The sequence below is a fragment of the Hibiscus syriacus genome, unplaced genomic scaffold (genome assembly GCF_006381635.1).
Source record: "Hibiscus syriacus cultivar Baekdansim isolate YM2019G1 unplaced genomic scaffold, ASM638163v2 tig00005294_pilon, whole genome shotgun sequence".
NCBI lineage: Eukaryota > Viridiplantae > Streptophyta > Magnoliopsida > Malvales > Malvaceae > Hibiscus > Hibiscus syriacus.
The window spans coordinates 1,075,012-1,090,786 of record NW_024062052.1 but is presented as its reverse complement, the minus strand read 5'-3'; the positions used below and the strand labels follow the sequence as shown (position 1 = coordinate 1,090,786).

General features: G+C 34.8%; 1 protein-coding gene across 3 annotated transcripts; it reads right to left on the bottom strand.

Moving 5' to 3' along the window:
* Nucleotides 1-10,545: 10,545 nt before the first annotated feature.
* LOC120199089 (protein ALTERED PHOSPHATE STARVATION RESPONSE 1-like) lies at nt 10,546-15,775 on the bottom strand. 3 transcript variants are annotated; one of them, XM_039200294.1, is made up of 5 exons: nt 15,452-15,775; nt 13,667-15,290; nt 13,097-13,302; nt 12,331-12,554; nt 10,546-11,759 (listed from the first exon to the last, which is right to left on the bottom strand). In XM_039200294.1, exons 2-5 carry the CDS (start codon nt 15,279-15,281, stop codon nt 10,964-10,966), a joined length of 2,841 nt encoding a protein of 946 aa, XP_039056225.1. In that variant the 5' UTR covers nt 15,282-15,290; nt 15,452-15,775; the 3' UTR covers nt 10,546-10,963. The 3 variants fall into 3 exon arrangements, with proteins under 3 accessions (XP_039056225.1, XP_039056226.1, XP_039056224.1); XM_039200295.1 differs by lacking the exon at nt 15,452-15,775 and having other exon boundaries at nt 13,667-14,501; nt 14,570-14,967; XM_039200293.1 differs by lacking the exon at nt 15,452-15,775 and having other exon boundaries at nt 13,667-15,361.

Genomic DNA, 15,775 nt, shown 5'->3' with positions numbered 1-15,775 from the left:
TGGTTCACTCTTTAGACCAAGAGAAAAGTCAATTTCATCTTTTAATGAAGGTATGCATCGATGCACTACTGATGCATCGGTGCATAAAATGTATTCGATGTTGTATTATTACTGGGATGCATCGATGCATGCCTTATGCATCGATGCACTAATTGCATTCGATGTTTCCTTATTAATGGGATGCATCGATGCACAAATTGCATTCGATGTATTTATTTTAAAAGAGTGCATCGATGCACTACCAATGCATCGATGCACCTTCAAACAATTTCTGGGTTTTAACATTGATGCATCGGTGCACTATGAATATGCATCAATGCACTCTGCCCAGAACCTCTTTTTGAACCCGAAAAATCCTTCTTTTTGGATTAAATCCTTCATATTTCCACCCCTTTCATATTCCTAACTTTCATATACATAATTAAACTCATTAATATTCATTTATCTCATCTTTAACCTTAATATCCTCTCCTCTTTAGGAATTTCAAGAATCATACCCTATTTTCCACATGTTTCAAATCCAATTCTAACACTTAATACTTCTTAATTAAGCTGATGGCAAGTCAAATCCAACTTTAGAACTTCAAAAACCTTTCTATAACAAAAGTTCATTTATAAACCCTTAATAGAAATTCCTTTCTAATTCTATCTCTTTGGTGTTTTAAACTTATATAAGTTTTTCTTAAGCTTATATAACCCTCAAAGACTCAAATCCAACTTAAAAATTTCAAGAAATCAAAAGCTAAATCAAACTTACCTTCGCTCTTGGCTTCCACGTGAAGAAGAAGAAGAAGAAAGGAGAAAAGAATTTTGGAGAATTCTCTCCCTTTCCACGTGTATATAATTCCATTTTTTCCTTAAATGATCAAATGACCATTTTACCCTTTATTTCCTTTAATAATTACTAAATAACCTTCATCATATATATCCAATAATCATTGAACTATTTCATTCTTCTACTTTAGTCATCAAATTCTGAAACTTTACAATTTGGTCACTAATCCATAATTTGGGATGTTACAAATCTCCCCTCCTTTTAAAAAAATTCGTCCTCGAATTTTCACTGCACATCCTGAAAAGGACATATCTTCTAACGTTCTCATGCTGCTTTCTGAACTTAATCTTTTGTATCATCTTTAATAACTTGGTTCTTATCTTTTCAATTATTCGACTACCTTTTTACTTTATATCTCCTATCATGTCACTTATCAGATAGACAATAACATTAATTCTTATTACTCCAACTCATAAATCAATCAAATTCCTTGCCAATCTTCAATTGTCTTTCAAGAATCACCAAACTTTTATTTCATCCTTACTTGACTGACTCCAAAACTTCCTTACTACATATAAATCTTTATTCATTTCTCTGACTACATCCACTTGACCAAGAAACATAACCTTAAATCTTCATCATAACTGATTAAACATACACTTTGCATAACTAAACAATTTCTCATATTACCTGACATACCTTTCTTACTTCTAGTTAAACTTATAACCTATATCTCAACATAATCTTTATCACATCTAATTCTTTAAACTTCATCCTTTCATTTTCTTCATAACTCAAAATATTCTTATACGCCAATCATATCTTTCTTTCATGTTCACATACTCTTTTCCTATCACTTAAACTTATCTCTGATTACCAGTCTTTATTATATCTTTATAATTTTACTAATCAACTTCACTTATACAAAACCTCATTCTTATCATATCTTTCTTGTATTTTCTTCCTTCAAAATTTTCTTTAAAACATATAAATATTTATCTCCTTGCCTATATCATATTTATATGATCAAAATATACAACCACATCCATATTCGTATCTCATTTGATTAACTTACTTTATGTTTCCTTCAAATCGGATAATTCTAACATCCATGCCATTACAGCTAATTAATAACAACTTTTCAATCTAGGGCGTAAGCCCTGATCAAATTAATCTTACACATCATTTCAGTAAAAAACAACCCAGTGTAATTCACTTATTGAACCCATACTTTCATTCATATACAGTATTATGCCTTGTCTCCTTTATTACCTTCATCGAACCATTCATATACATTCTTTGCAGTCGGAATTATTTCAACAATAGTTTACTCAACTAATCAAATAAACATTCAATCTCATACACCATTTCACTTCCATTATTCAAGCTTAACATTCTAACTTCCTTTATTTATAAACTGATCATTGATGTACCCATACTTAAACTCTTCTTATCAATCCTTAGTTTTACTCAAATATTTGAATCCTCACTTCCTTCACTCTATCACTTTACTATAATCACAGTATACAACTGTATCCAGATTCACTTCATATTTGGTTATCATAACCTACCATATCTTGAAATCTTGTAATTTCAATACATTCTGTCCCATAATCTTGTTAGCCCACGTTAACTCTTTCCATCTTAAATACAAAAACAGTATCTACCTCACTTGATACATTTAAAATACTTCTTATCCTTCACATTATTTAATTTCTAGCAAAACACTTAATTCATTCCTTGATCTTTATCCATTTATCCTTTTATAATCAGCATTGTCTTATACATAACTAAACCATATCATGTTCTTCATAATCCCATGCTCTTTTATATCACATATATTTATCCATAAACATCACTCCTTATCACATTTTCATTACTTTGATAGTCAACTTTACTCGCACAAAACCTTATTCTTTACCATTCTTATACTTATTTTTTCTCCACTTGTTTAAAAAAAATCACCAGATTTCAATACTTTTTCTGCTTCGATTTACATAACTTCTAAAAGAGCTTTTAACCCAATTCACAAGGGTTGTCTTTAACCCTGACTTATCCTCAATTAACTCTTTGTTTAATCTTTCAAGATCAACCCTACTGTTGGAGTCTGTCGAACTCTCATCTGATTTGATTCTCTGACGGAGAATACAACTAATTCATGTCTGGTTTAAAGTTGAACCAGAATCTCTACCTTTCTTTGATGGTGCGAAAATTCTATGAAGCACTAATTCTCTTAATCATCTAAGATTTTATTTCTCCAAACTTTTCGTTCTGAGATTTTTCCCTTTAAAGCTTTAACACAATTAAACATTTCTTGAAACGATAACAAATTCAAAACCAGTAACACTCTTTTAATTTAAGGCGCAAGTCCTAACAAAATATCACATGTATCATTTTCAGTCGGAATTAACTCAGCAGCAATTCTGCTTAGCTTAATAAACTTATAATCATACTCATACAAGGTGTAACTCCCTTGTTTCAAGCTCGTGTATTCTAGTTTCATCTGTTTTATAAATTGGTCATCAATGCACTTATTCTTGAACTCTTATACAATTCTAATCACATCATTTAATCTTTTAACGTTCTTATGGTGACAATTGTCCACCATACTCTAACTTACCAAAGTAGTAACAAAAATACTCAATTCAACATCTCCACTTTGAAGAAATGAAAACCTTCTATCATATCATTCAACCAAAGGTCTATAACAATAGAACCTTCCTCAAATCCACCCTTGAACTTGGGTGCTCGCAACTTTATCAACTAATTTGATACATTCATTCTATGAGTTAAAGAAGTATAAATTGAAAACACATCAGAACATTCTTCAATCATGAAGAATAATTTTCCAAATTTTATACAGGCATTTCCTGAGGTGTTCATTCTTCTCCCTGCCTGGCCAGGGCAGGTGAATGCTATTACCTTCAGGTTTATTACCTTTCACTTCTTTCGAAGCTCTTATTATCATACTTCTATTATCACATAATAATCTCTTTTTTTTATTAGCAAGACATCATACTCCTTACACTATCAGATCAGAATTTTTCACTTTGAGTTGGCATATACACTTTTTAAAACACTTCTAACTTCGATTTAAGCCTAGAATCGGCTAAACCGTAGCTCTGATACCATTAAATGTAACACCCCAACCCGTATCCGACCCGGATACGAGTCCGAAGTGTCACATTGACTTTTCAAACATTTATTCGTATAAAATAGTGAGTAATTTAAAAACTTTGATAACAGTTAACTCATTCAAAACGCTTACAAAATATATCAGAGTTCATACAATTTATATCTTTAGACTACATGCCAACTACACTCTATAACCAGTACATATATTTTCTGATCTGACAATTGGTAAGGAGAACTGACCTGTCTTGCTCCGCATTACTCTTTACTCTTCTCGAAACCTACGTGTGAAACAATCACACGCTAAGTAGAAGACTTAGTGAGGCATAAAAACTTATAAGGTAAACGGTAACTAATAATCATACCTAAACAATTCTTACTATCATTTCATACCACTCATACTTTTACATGTAACGAATATATGCATACATATATGTCCTTATCATTCATATATCTTATCTCATGTTCCTATGATCTCTTATGTCCATATCATATAACATATACCATAACCAATTGCACATACACATACCATGTCATGTAAACCATATATATATATTATCATAAAACACGTACACTCAATCAATTATATTATCATCTTCATTTCTTTCTTATTTTATCACTATCATTGATTCCTTTCATCATATAGTCTTATAAGTTACTATTTGTTCAATCAATATCACACATGAAATTCCACAAGGGAACAAACATATTATCCTATCACTTTATTAATATTATCTATTTAATAGCCCATGATACTCATGTGAGAACTAAAGATATGCGAGTACATAGAAGTTGTGCACTAATGTTGTCACCACAGCTCATATAATTGCACCGAAGTGCCACGTAGAATTGCACCGGAGTGCCGCGTAGAATTGCACCGGAGTGCCATATAATAATGTCCCGAAGGACCAAATATCACTCCTTAAGAATCATATACATATACTAGGGATCAAGTATGTGTCTCACCAGACTTCACACATGTTCCAAAGAATACATATATATCCCGAAGGACCACATATCACTCCTTAAGAATCATATACATATACTAGGGATCAAGTATGTGTCTCACCAGACTTCACACATGTTCCAAAGAATACATATATATCCCGAAGGACCACATAGACCCTCGACTCTTGGCATGCCAACTATACCCCTAGCTCTCATGACACATAACATGGGCATTATCTTTTATATCCTTTTACATATTCATGTAACCATATCATATATTCATATAAGCTCATGGTTTCATTCACATATACATGTAATCACGTAGTTTCTTTCATGTAATTCATGTCACTTTTCATATGAATTCATATTCATATGTCATATAGGATTCACCCTCATGTATCACATATACTTTCTCTTTCATATGGCTCATAACATTTCTCATGTGTTCATATGACATGTAACTCATTGTCATCTTATCATGTTACCACATAGACATATCATCTTACAATACATACAAAACATATCAATACCTATATTCACATATACCTATCACTTCATTATCCTTATTATTATTCTTATCATCACCATTAATCTCTTTTACTTACCATATTCATATCAATAACACATATACATGCACACATATAAATCATAACAAATACATACTTCTATGAATTCATGTTTTTCACTATTGGAAATAGACTTATCACAAGTCTTATTTTCCCTTGAACCTCATATACTAGAGAATGTGCACTCACCTTAGTTTTGCTTTGATTCGATTATAATCCTTCAATTGATCCGGAACGGGATCACGTTCTACATCTACATCATCATACATAGATCTATATTAGTATTATAACTAATATACTCTAATGGTTCACTCTTTAGACCAAGAGAAAAGTCAATTTCATCTTTTAATGAAGGTATGCATCGATGCACTACTGATGCATCGGTGCATAAAATGTATTCGATGTTGTATTATTACTGGGATGCATCGATGCATGCCTTATGCATCGATGCACTAATTGCATTCGATGTTTCCTTATTAATGGGATGCATCGATGCACAAATTGCATTCGATGTATTTATTTTAAAAGAGTGCATCGATGCACTACCAATGCATCAATGCACCTTCAAACAATTTCTGGGTTTTAACATTGATGCATCGGTGCACTATGAATATGCATCGATGCACTCTGCCCAGAACCTCTTTTTGAACCCGAAAAATCCTTCTTTTTGGATTAAATCCTTCATATTTCCACCCCTTTCATATTCCTAACTTTCATATACATAATTAAACTCATTAATATTCATTTATCTCATCTTTAACCTTAATATCCTCTCCTCTTTAGGAATTTCAAGAATCATACCCTATTTTCCACATGTTTCAAATCCAATTCTAACACTTAATACTTCTTAATTAAGCTGATGGCAAGTCAAATCCAACTTTAGAACTTCAAAAACCTTTCTATAACAAAAGTTCATTTATAAACCCTTAATAAAAATTCCTTTCTAATTCTATCTTTTTGGTGTTTTAAACTTATATAAGCTTTCCTTAAGCTTATATAACCCTCAAAGACTCAAATCCAACTTAAAACTTTCAAGAAATCAAAAGCAAAATCAAACTTACCTTTGCTCTTGGCTTCCACGTGAAGAAGAAGAAGAAGAAAGGAGAAGAGAATTTTGGAGAATTCTCTCCCTTTCCACGTGTATATAATTCCATTTTTTTCCTTAAATGATCAAATGACCATTTTACCCTTTATTTCCTTTAATAATTACTAAATAACCTTCATCATATATATCCAATAATCATTGAACTATTTCATTCTTCTACTTTAGTCATCAAATTCTAAAACTTTACAATTTGGTCACTAATCCATAATTTGGGATGTTACACGTTGGATATATTATTTTAATAGTCTCAGTTAAGTGGGACTTATGTGAGCTATTATTTTAATATATTTAAGATATTTGTCACGTCGAAATGACTAGTTCTAGTGATGCCCTTGTCGCGCGGCTAGAATGAAACTGGTCTATCTGATCTCAAAATTGTCATAGGGCTTCGGTAGGTTCCCAACTCTCCTCACTCTCAGAAAGTCCCTTCCACTGAACAAGGTATTCATGCCTTGTTCGGTGTCCCACTTGACGAATGACTCTCTTTGTGTGGATGGCTTCTACATCTTTCTAGTAAGAGACCTTCACTCCAACTGACGCTCGGTGTGAGTTGCCTCGATTCAAATTCTCCTAGACTTCCACTTAAACTCGGTGTGAGTTCGCTCATTCATGGAGACATTGGACATGAGGTTTGCATCCATAGAGTTCTACTTAACCGCCATGGGGGCTCAACAATTAGAGAATCAACGAGAGATGTAAGCTAACAATGAAGCAATGAATTATCAACTCAATGCTATGGACGACAAACTCAATGCTCTCACACTCGATATGGCTGCTCTACGAGCACATTTTCCTCCTCCCGATCCACCGATAGATGACTAAAACCTTTTCTTGCTCGTTTTCATATGTTGAATTTGAACTTATTGTTAAAACATTTTGAATGTTTTGGATTTGTGTGTTTTGGATTTTGGATATGTTTGCTTGAATGGTTTGACTATTTAATTTGAACTTCATGTTTATATTGATTTCATTAATTTTTGCATCATTTACATCTTAGTTGAAATATGACCAATTACCATTACCTATTATTATGAATATTGATTTATGGAGTAATGGCTAACAAATTCTCTTGATTGTGATCTTAGCAGCTATAGTTATATCAATATATATATCAATTGGTTATTTTCCTTAAAAACTTGTTTAAAATGTTTTCATAGAGTCTTTTTGATTTAACAAAAATGGGAAGAATAAAGAAAGGGGAGTAATTTTTCAAAATTGATTTCAAAAATTACTTTCAAAAATAAAATCTTAAAATTACTAAAATGTTTTATTATATAAAAAGGGGGAGATTGTTGAAAACATTTTTATGTTTCGATATAACAAATAAAGTATAAATGAATTTTAAGATTTTATATTCGATTTCAAAAATAATATTCGATTAAATTATTCGAATATCAAAAATATTACTCCAGGTTTTCAAATGTCAATTTTAATCCTTACTTAAGTGTAAAATTGTGTTTCAATCTTAAAATATTTTTGAAACAATTTTTACAAAGTATTTCGAACTATAATCGAGCCAAAAATAATTTGTATAAAGGGAGGTACCGATACACTCTTAGATGTATCGATACACCCAAATTTTGAATAAAATAAGGGTACTGATGCATAGCCGATGTACCGATGCACTCCAGGCTCAGAAAAACATCAAATGTAATTAGTGTACCGATACCCCTGGTAGGTACCGATACACCTACGCTCCCAACAGATTTTTAAATGAAAAACATACCACAACGGGTCTATTGACTTCACCAATGATCCCCAACGTTTAGAATCAATCCAAGGTGTATTTAAACAAGTTTTCAAGCCATTGATGAAGAACAAGAAACAAGAATTGAGAGAGAATCAAAGAGAAAACATCAAACCTCAAGTTTGAGCAATTCAAGCCTATTTTCCATTCAATATTCATTTTGCTTTCAAGAACACCATTTGTGCTCAATTGTATTCATTTTTTAGTGTTCTTTCTTTTTTCTATAATTGTGCAAACATCTTGTCTTGAGAGGTTTTTCTGTAAGTTTGCGAAATTTGTAATTTTCTCTTTAGGAGATAGTGTTCTCAAGAATTTGGGGTATAATTATTGAGGGAAGTGTAAGGTTACTCTTTGTCCTCAAAAGAAAGACAAATTAGTGAATTTGTGGAAAATCCTTAGTGTGGATAGTTAAGTTAGTAGACGTAGAATTTGTTTGAGAAAGTCGAACCACTCTAAATCGTTGTGCAAATATTTTCAATTTTCTGCAAAAGCTTCCACCGAAATTTTTATTGCCAATTCACCCCCTCTTGGCCGATTCATCCGATCGATTAACTCAACAGTAATCATCGCTTCACCACTCGAAAATGGAAAGTATGCATCTCGGGCCTCCAATGTTCAATCAGAGCCGAAATCAATGTCGGGTTCACCTTAAAACCACATAGCAATGTGGCTGGATACATGACGAATTGTTGTAGATATATAACGATCCGCTGATGTGGATCTCTCAATGTCATTCCTCGTTGATGAATGCCTTGTTCTTCTTCCGGACGAAGTAAGAACGAAGAAATATGGACACTGTCAAGGCGTAACATTTCTTCTCAAGTAGACAATTTTTTAGGAATTCTTTAGAAACTATGTTTTTTTCTCAATTTTTTTCATAACAATATACAGTAAAATTCCTAAACCCCAAACCTCTATTTATAACTTCAAACCCAACGACTATAAATGACTATGTTTTTCAAAAATCTGACAAAACTCATCACCCGAGTTGACGAGCTCAATGGTGACTGTTGGAAAGTGATGTTATAGTTGCCTATTTCCCAACAGCTTTAAACGACTAGTTTTTTAAATTTAGGAGATGAGTTCCATCTTTCTTTTCTCTTTTTTTTAAATTATGTAATTATTTTTTTTAAATAATTTCTTAAGGGGCTCGTTACCAGAAGTCCCTTTAAATATATTAAAATAATAGCCACATGAGGCTCACTTAACTGGGACCATTAAAACCTAGAGTGTCCTATTGGGTCAAACAATTTGTTATTCTCGGTATTGAGGCACAAAACCCTTTCTTCTAATATTACGTTTTACTTCAACTATTTATGATCCAAGGAAATTTAAACAGGTGGAACATATTTTGGCATTAGCTTGGGTTGGGGCGACTGGTGGACATGGAAGCTAGATCCATCACATTTTGCTGAATTCGTGACCTACAGAAAACATGGTATCTCGAGATTGATAGATTAATTTTAGGGTTTCACATCTAAATTAAACTTGATTGATTCCACCTAAAAGAGCAAATCCATATTGAAAAATCAACGTACCCGTCTAGAACATAAACCCCCATAGGTGTATTCAATTCCCAACGGCCAACGAATTACATAACATCCATCAGCTTTTCCGACAATGAAGAATGGAGAACCCAATGAGTCAAGAGTTGAAGGTAAGTTGACACTCAAACTCGGAAGTGAGTGCGTGTCTAAAACGGCTATGCTTATTTTTCCAAGTTTCTACATATATTCGGTAGCTCCCAAAATGGGGGGAAAGAAAGAAGAAAAAGCTACACATGAGTATCTCTTATCACAAAAAAAATATGTTGACCACCAACTTATATCGAGTATTTGTTTTGTTTTAATGGTTGGGCACATATTTGATTTTTTTTAAATCACTTTGGCCCCAAAATCTTTGTTTTCTTTCCATCAATGGTACTAGTAACACGAGATATTATTCGATTAGAAGATTCAATTTATTAAAAGTATGGCTAAATTAATAAAATATGTAAATAACAATGATCAAGTGTGTAATTATTTTAAAATATTTAATAACAGTTAACTTGTGATAATCATATCTTAATTAGAAAAAACAAAATTAATTAGAAAAAATAGATAAAACAAGTGATTAATTAGTTAACCTAAAATAAAAATAAAAACGTTGCCTCCTGAAGGGATATTGAAAACCAACGTAAACGCCAAGAGCCTTTCCATATATCTAACCAGTCAAAATTTTTCTTCTTAAGTTAACTGATCTACAACTTCTAACTACAATCCTCCTCTCACAAGGTCAACTTACCCAATCAATCAATAAATGAATATTTTTACTGTACAAAAATTACTACCTAACTATATAATTCAAGGGGTTAATTTTAGTTAACTAGTGGGGAATTAAGGATTCAAGAGAAGATAATCTGGGATCAACTCTTTTCTGGCAACTTCCAGTTTGTATCAATGATCCTACAAGAACCCGACCTCAAACTTCTTCACTTTCGTCTCTTTCGGTCTGTTTTGTTCAATCCCTTCGTTTTTTTGAAGTAAGCTAATCCGATATCCGTGATCAGCGCATACTGCCATGGGCATAAACAAAGGCAAGCTGTCTTCACAGACATCCGAGGCCGACATTCTTTGTTGGCAGATGTAATTTCACATGACAAGTAATGTGCATAAACAAAGGCAAGCTGTCTTCCATGCCAGACACCAAAGCTAGGAGACTCCAGCATTTCCAAGTCTGACCTGCTCATGTGCTTTCAAAACCTCTGAGGTGAAGTTGCCCAAGGCTTCAAAGATTGGGACCAAACCTGCTTGTAAACTACTTGAAGCAGCATCATTAACTAATTTGATGGCATCCTTATGCCTGATTCTCTCTTCCTCTATTTTTTTCCTAAGGGAATCCAGATCCACCTTTAGGTCATCCAGCGGTGAAACTCCGCTTTCGGAAGGAACCTTGGATACAGCATTTTTATCCGATACTGCTTTTTGCTCCTGATCCATCCTATGTCTCTGTAACTGTAACTCCCTAAGCCGTTTCTCGAAATCCTTTGAGAGATATTGTGCTTTGGTCCTCTGACGAAGCTCCTCATCTTGCCTTTCCCATAACTGGTGTAGGCTGGAAGCAAAACTCTGCATGGCATTTGCTACACCTTTTTCCGAAATTCGATCCATTGCTTGGTACCAGTCATTGCAAATTACAAAAATTGGCGGTGCCCCAACTCGGCCTGGGGAGAAAGGAGCGACCCCATCAGCAGTTATTTCCTGTTCGCGTTCAATGCATCTCATGAGCCACCCATACAAGGACCCAACATATGCCTTTTGGGTATTGATCCAATTATTAAAGCGAGTGCACCAGTCCAAAAGCTCCATCTCAAGCTCAATAGTAGCTTTCAAACCCGAATCTCTTTGAAAATCAGTATTTGCTCTTAAAGATCGAACTTTGGTTTCCATTATGGCTTGGAACTGCTTCTGATGGCAGCTAAGCATGGACCTCCACATTCTTATCAACCTGCAAAAAAAATAGGGCCGCATATCATTGCCTAAGAACCTAAGAAGTAAAACGAAGAAACAGGTGTTACAATCAGTTCAAATGAAAGAAAACCTTAAACAGACTGACTACCTCCGAACAGATAAAGGGATATCAAGTACCAATCATATAAAAGTGAAGGCCTCCAGAAGTTTTTGACAATATGAAAAATAAAACATTCCACAAATCTTTTTTCGAAGTTGCAAATTAAATTTGACAAGAAGAACGAGACAAAACTCCATCATTTACCCCCACAAGTTGCAAGATAATATAATGAAAGATCCGTGTGGCTCCACTTACAAACCACAGACATACCAGCAATACATGCAAGTATCATTATGCAGATGCACGATTCACCATTGCAACAACATATTATTGAATACATCTAAAACTAGAAGCTAAAAATGTTTTGCATGCACAATGACAGAATCCATTAATTGTGCGTGGATTCAACAAAAACAACCAACAAAATAAAATACTGATTCTGCTAGAATCACATGAAGCCATGTAACAGATGATCAAATCTAACTAGGAAAACAACAAAATTCAATACCCATAAACCAAGTTGGTGAGCTGGGGCTGCAGTTCTTCATCCCTCAGCTTATGTATCCTAGTTGATATAGCTTCAACAGCCTTTATACAAACATCAATCTTTGTCAACAACTTTCTTATTGAAGCCCGCATTGCATCAATCTTGCTGGACTCTGCTCCCTGGTTATCTAACATTCTCAGTTTTTTACACTTCTCCTCATAAATAACCCGTAGCCTTTCTTCATCCTAAAATCATGGTAAAAATAAGCATTCAAAAATATTTTCAAAACATTTTTGAACGACAATTAGTTAGCTTGGGATTTTAATTTTGAATCGAAGTGCAAGAAATAGCAGAGTCATGCAAAGGACACCAAATTATATAGAATCACTTAAATGCTACTACCGCACATTACGTTCTAAAATCCGACAATTATTGATAGCTTTTTGTTCACTTGAGCAGTAAGAGTTGAAATGACAGAAACTGGGGGGAAAGTCGACTATTAAACATGAAAATAATAATAACAAAAACAGAGGAAATCCAGCTTAGCTAGGAAAACCAAGGAAAATATTAGATACTCAGATAGTAACAACCTTGAAAATCAATCAAATAAGCATGACATTTTGACTATACAAGAAAATGAATGACTAAAAGAACTATAGCTTAAGGAATGATAAATATTATGCTATACAATTACAACCTTTTCAATCCTCGAATATAAATTGATTCAGCAATAGATATCAGGCAAGTAAAGAAGCAAAGTTTATCCTTAGTCATATAACTGGCATACCTTGACTTCTTTATATAATTTCTTTTCCCATGCATAAAGCTCCTCCAAAGTTGATGAAAGATTTCGATGCTTTTCATCCTGCTCTGGAATCTGACAATATTCTTTTGCCATTTTCATTGTCCTAGAAGTTATCGGTATTGATGGTTTAGGTGGAGGAGATGATATAATGTTAGGCGCCACCAGATACAGCATCCTAGAAAATTTCACTGCACCAAAGAGATGTATGCTTCACTAAAGCAGAGCATAGCAAATGACTGAAAACCAATAGAACTTCAAACCTATTTAGACAAATGATTCAATCATCTACGTACACAAGGATAGAACAAATAAAATCATGAAATAATACAAGGGGTTAACTTTATAGACGACCTGTCGCATTGTTTGAACTAATGCTCAGTGTTTTCAAATTTCACACATACCAATTCAATAAAATCTTTAAACATCTCTCTCCCAAAGCCTAACCAACCATATTCAAGAGGCTAAGTTCACAGAATCACAAGCATCCAACAAGAAGCAAAAATGAAGAGCCAAAGAGGAATTTGTCGGAAAGGAAAAAAAACGAAAACTCACCTCCAAACCCAGTTCCTTTACGTTGCTGGTAAGGCAACTTGCCAACCTCAAGCAAAACGGCAACCTCTTTCCCATAACTAGAGGCAGTTTCAAACTCATCCTTTATCTCCTTCACAACCTCCTGGAGATCTCTTGTGCCATTGACGGACAATGTGGTTAAACTACTCAGCTTGGAAGAGTCAACATCCATATTAGATACCTCTTCAACCTCAAAACTGACCCTTTTGCTCTTCGGAAAGTCTTCCTCAGGACTCTTTGTAAGAATATTATCAGGACTTCCACTACTTGAACTAATATTAATATGATCCCCAGGCTCCAAGCTCTCGCTTTTACTTGATGGCACTGCCTTTGAAGTTGAGGCTTCGGTAATACCATTAACCCTTTGAACCGGAACTGACTTTGAAGTCCCTTCACCAAAGTCCCTAATTTTATTATTACCACCACTATTATAATTATGATTCATTTCCTCATTCACCATTTTCCTCTTTTCTTTGTGAGCAGCTCTTAACATCTCAGGCTCTGTTTCATCTTCCAAATCAGGGATTCCTTCTCTCTCCCTCACCTCCTTTGAGTCCGGACTACTGGTGGTCGACCCGTAACCGTATCTAGACGCAGGATAGTAACCCGGATAACCACTGTTATCAAAAGTATCAAACACGTTAAGAAAATCCCATGTCGAATTTCTCGGTGGAGACGGCGGAGCAGGTGGTGGTTGAGGTGGCCGGGGAGGAGAATTTCTCTGCACATACCCATGTTCTCCTCTCGGAGACCCCGATGGGTACCCAAAAAAGCCTCCATTTGTATAACTTGAGTAGCCATTATGTCCTTCAGGCTCCTGATAAACAAAAGATTGAGAAGGTGTTGCAGATTTCTTCATGTAATACATATAAGAAGAAGAATTACCATTAGTCCCCCTGTTATCTTGAGGGGGAGGGTAAGGGTATCCATAGCCATAACCATAACCCCCGTATCCACCATAGCCGCCATAGCCATAGTTGTAGCCATAAGGCGCTGCTGGTCCTTCTTGGTCTGGGCTGTGGCTGTGGCCATGGCTATGACTATGGTCCCTTTCACCGTGACCCAAAGGTGAACCGGAACCTGACCCGGAAATAGAAGGTGACCCAGATGACAAATCCAGATGAGACCCCTCACCATCACTTTCTTCTTTGCCTTTTCTCGTGTTTTTTCCGCGTTCTTCAGTGGAATGTGAAAGGGAAGTTGAAGAAGAAGATACAACGTTGTTGTCGTCTTTCCTCTTGTTCTTTTTCGAGGATTTGAATTCGTCGGAAGGCAATGTGAGAACAGGGGAATCAACGGAAGAGGCAGATCCGACGACGAGCTCTTCGTCGACGAACTTACGGATCGCTTCACCAACGTCAAGCAGGGAGTGAAAGTAGGTCACATGAGCGGCGGCCAGAGCGGAACGGTGAATCGACGCCGCTTTGATTAGCTCCTTGCGTTCTTTACAAAGGTTTACCAAAGGTAAGTCGTCGAATTTGGAAGGTCCGCAGCCCATAATAATACTATTAGCGACGAAAACCGTAGCCAAAACCGAAGAACAACAACAAAAAGAAGAAGAAAAACCCAGATTGAAACTTCGATTCAGTAGTTCCATTCATGATCCCTGCCCACAAAACAACCCCATAAAGCCAACCATTCTTTACCAACAAAAAGGAAAAACAATACTGTTTCAATTAAAAGAACAACACACCACTAAAATATCTACAAGGACAAACGAATGGATGATCAAAGAGACAGAGGGAAGGGGGAAGATAGAAATCTGACCGTTGAAAGTAGAGATGCAAGAAATGACCGTCCATGCAGAGAAAAGACAGAGAACAGTTTGAGATTGATGAAACTGAGATATGGGTTTTTGTTATAGTTTTGGATTGTAGTAATTGAATTGGGGCTCAGTACAGAAAGAAAATAATAATAAAAACAATGATTTTATGGAGATGCGTGAAGGGCGTGTGTGGGGATGTCAAAAAATGAATGGTTTATAGAGAGAAACGACAGTATTGGTTTCAGAGAGAAGGGGGCATCAGATTTTGCAGAAAGAGAGAGAAGACGAAGAAGAAGGCTCGTGGAACCCGACATTAGTCATTATTA

Bases quoted from the DNA above. Each gene is read 5' to 3' on its own strand.
- LOC120199089 (XM_039200294.1), bottom strand. From the start codon at position 15,281: ATGGAACTACTGAATCGAAGTTTCAATCTGGGTTTTTCTTCTTCTTTT. The intron at 13,303-13,666 runs GTGAGTTTTCGT...TCTTTGGTGCAG, and splicing joins TAAAGGAACTGGGTTTGGAG to TGAAATTTTCTAGGATGCTG. The intron at 12,555-13,096 runs GTATGCCAGTTA...CCATGATTTTAG, and splicing joins AATTATATAAAGAAGTCAAG to GATGAAGAAAGGCTACGGGT.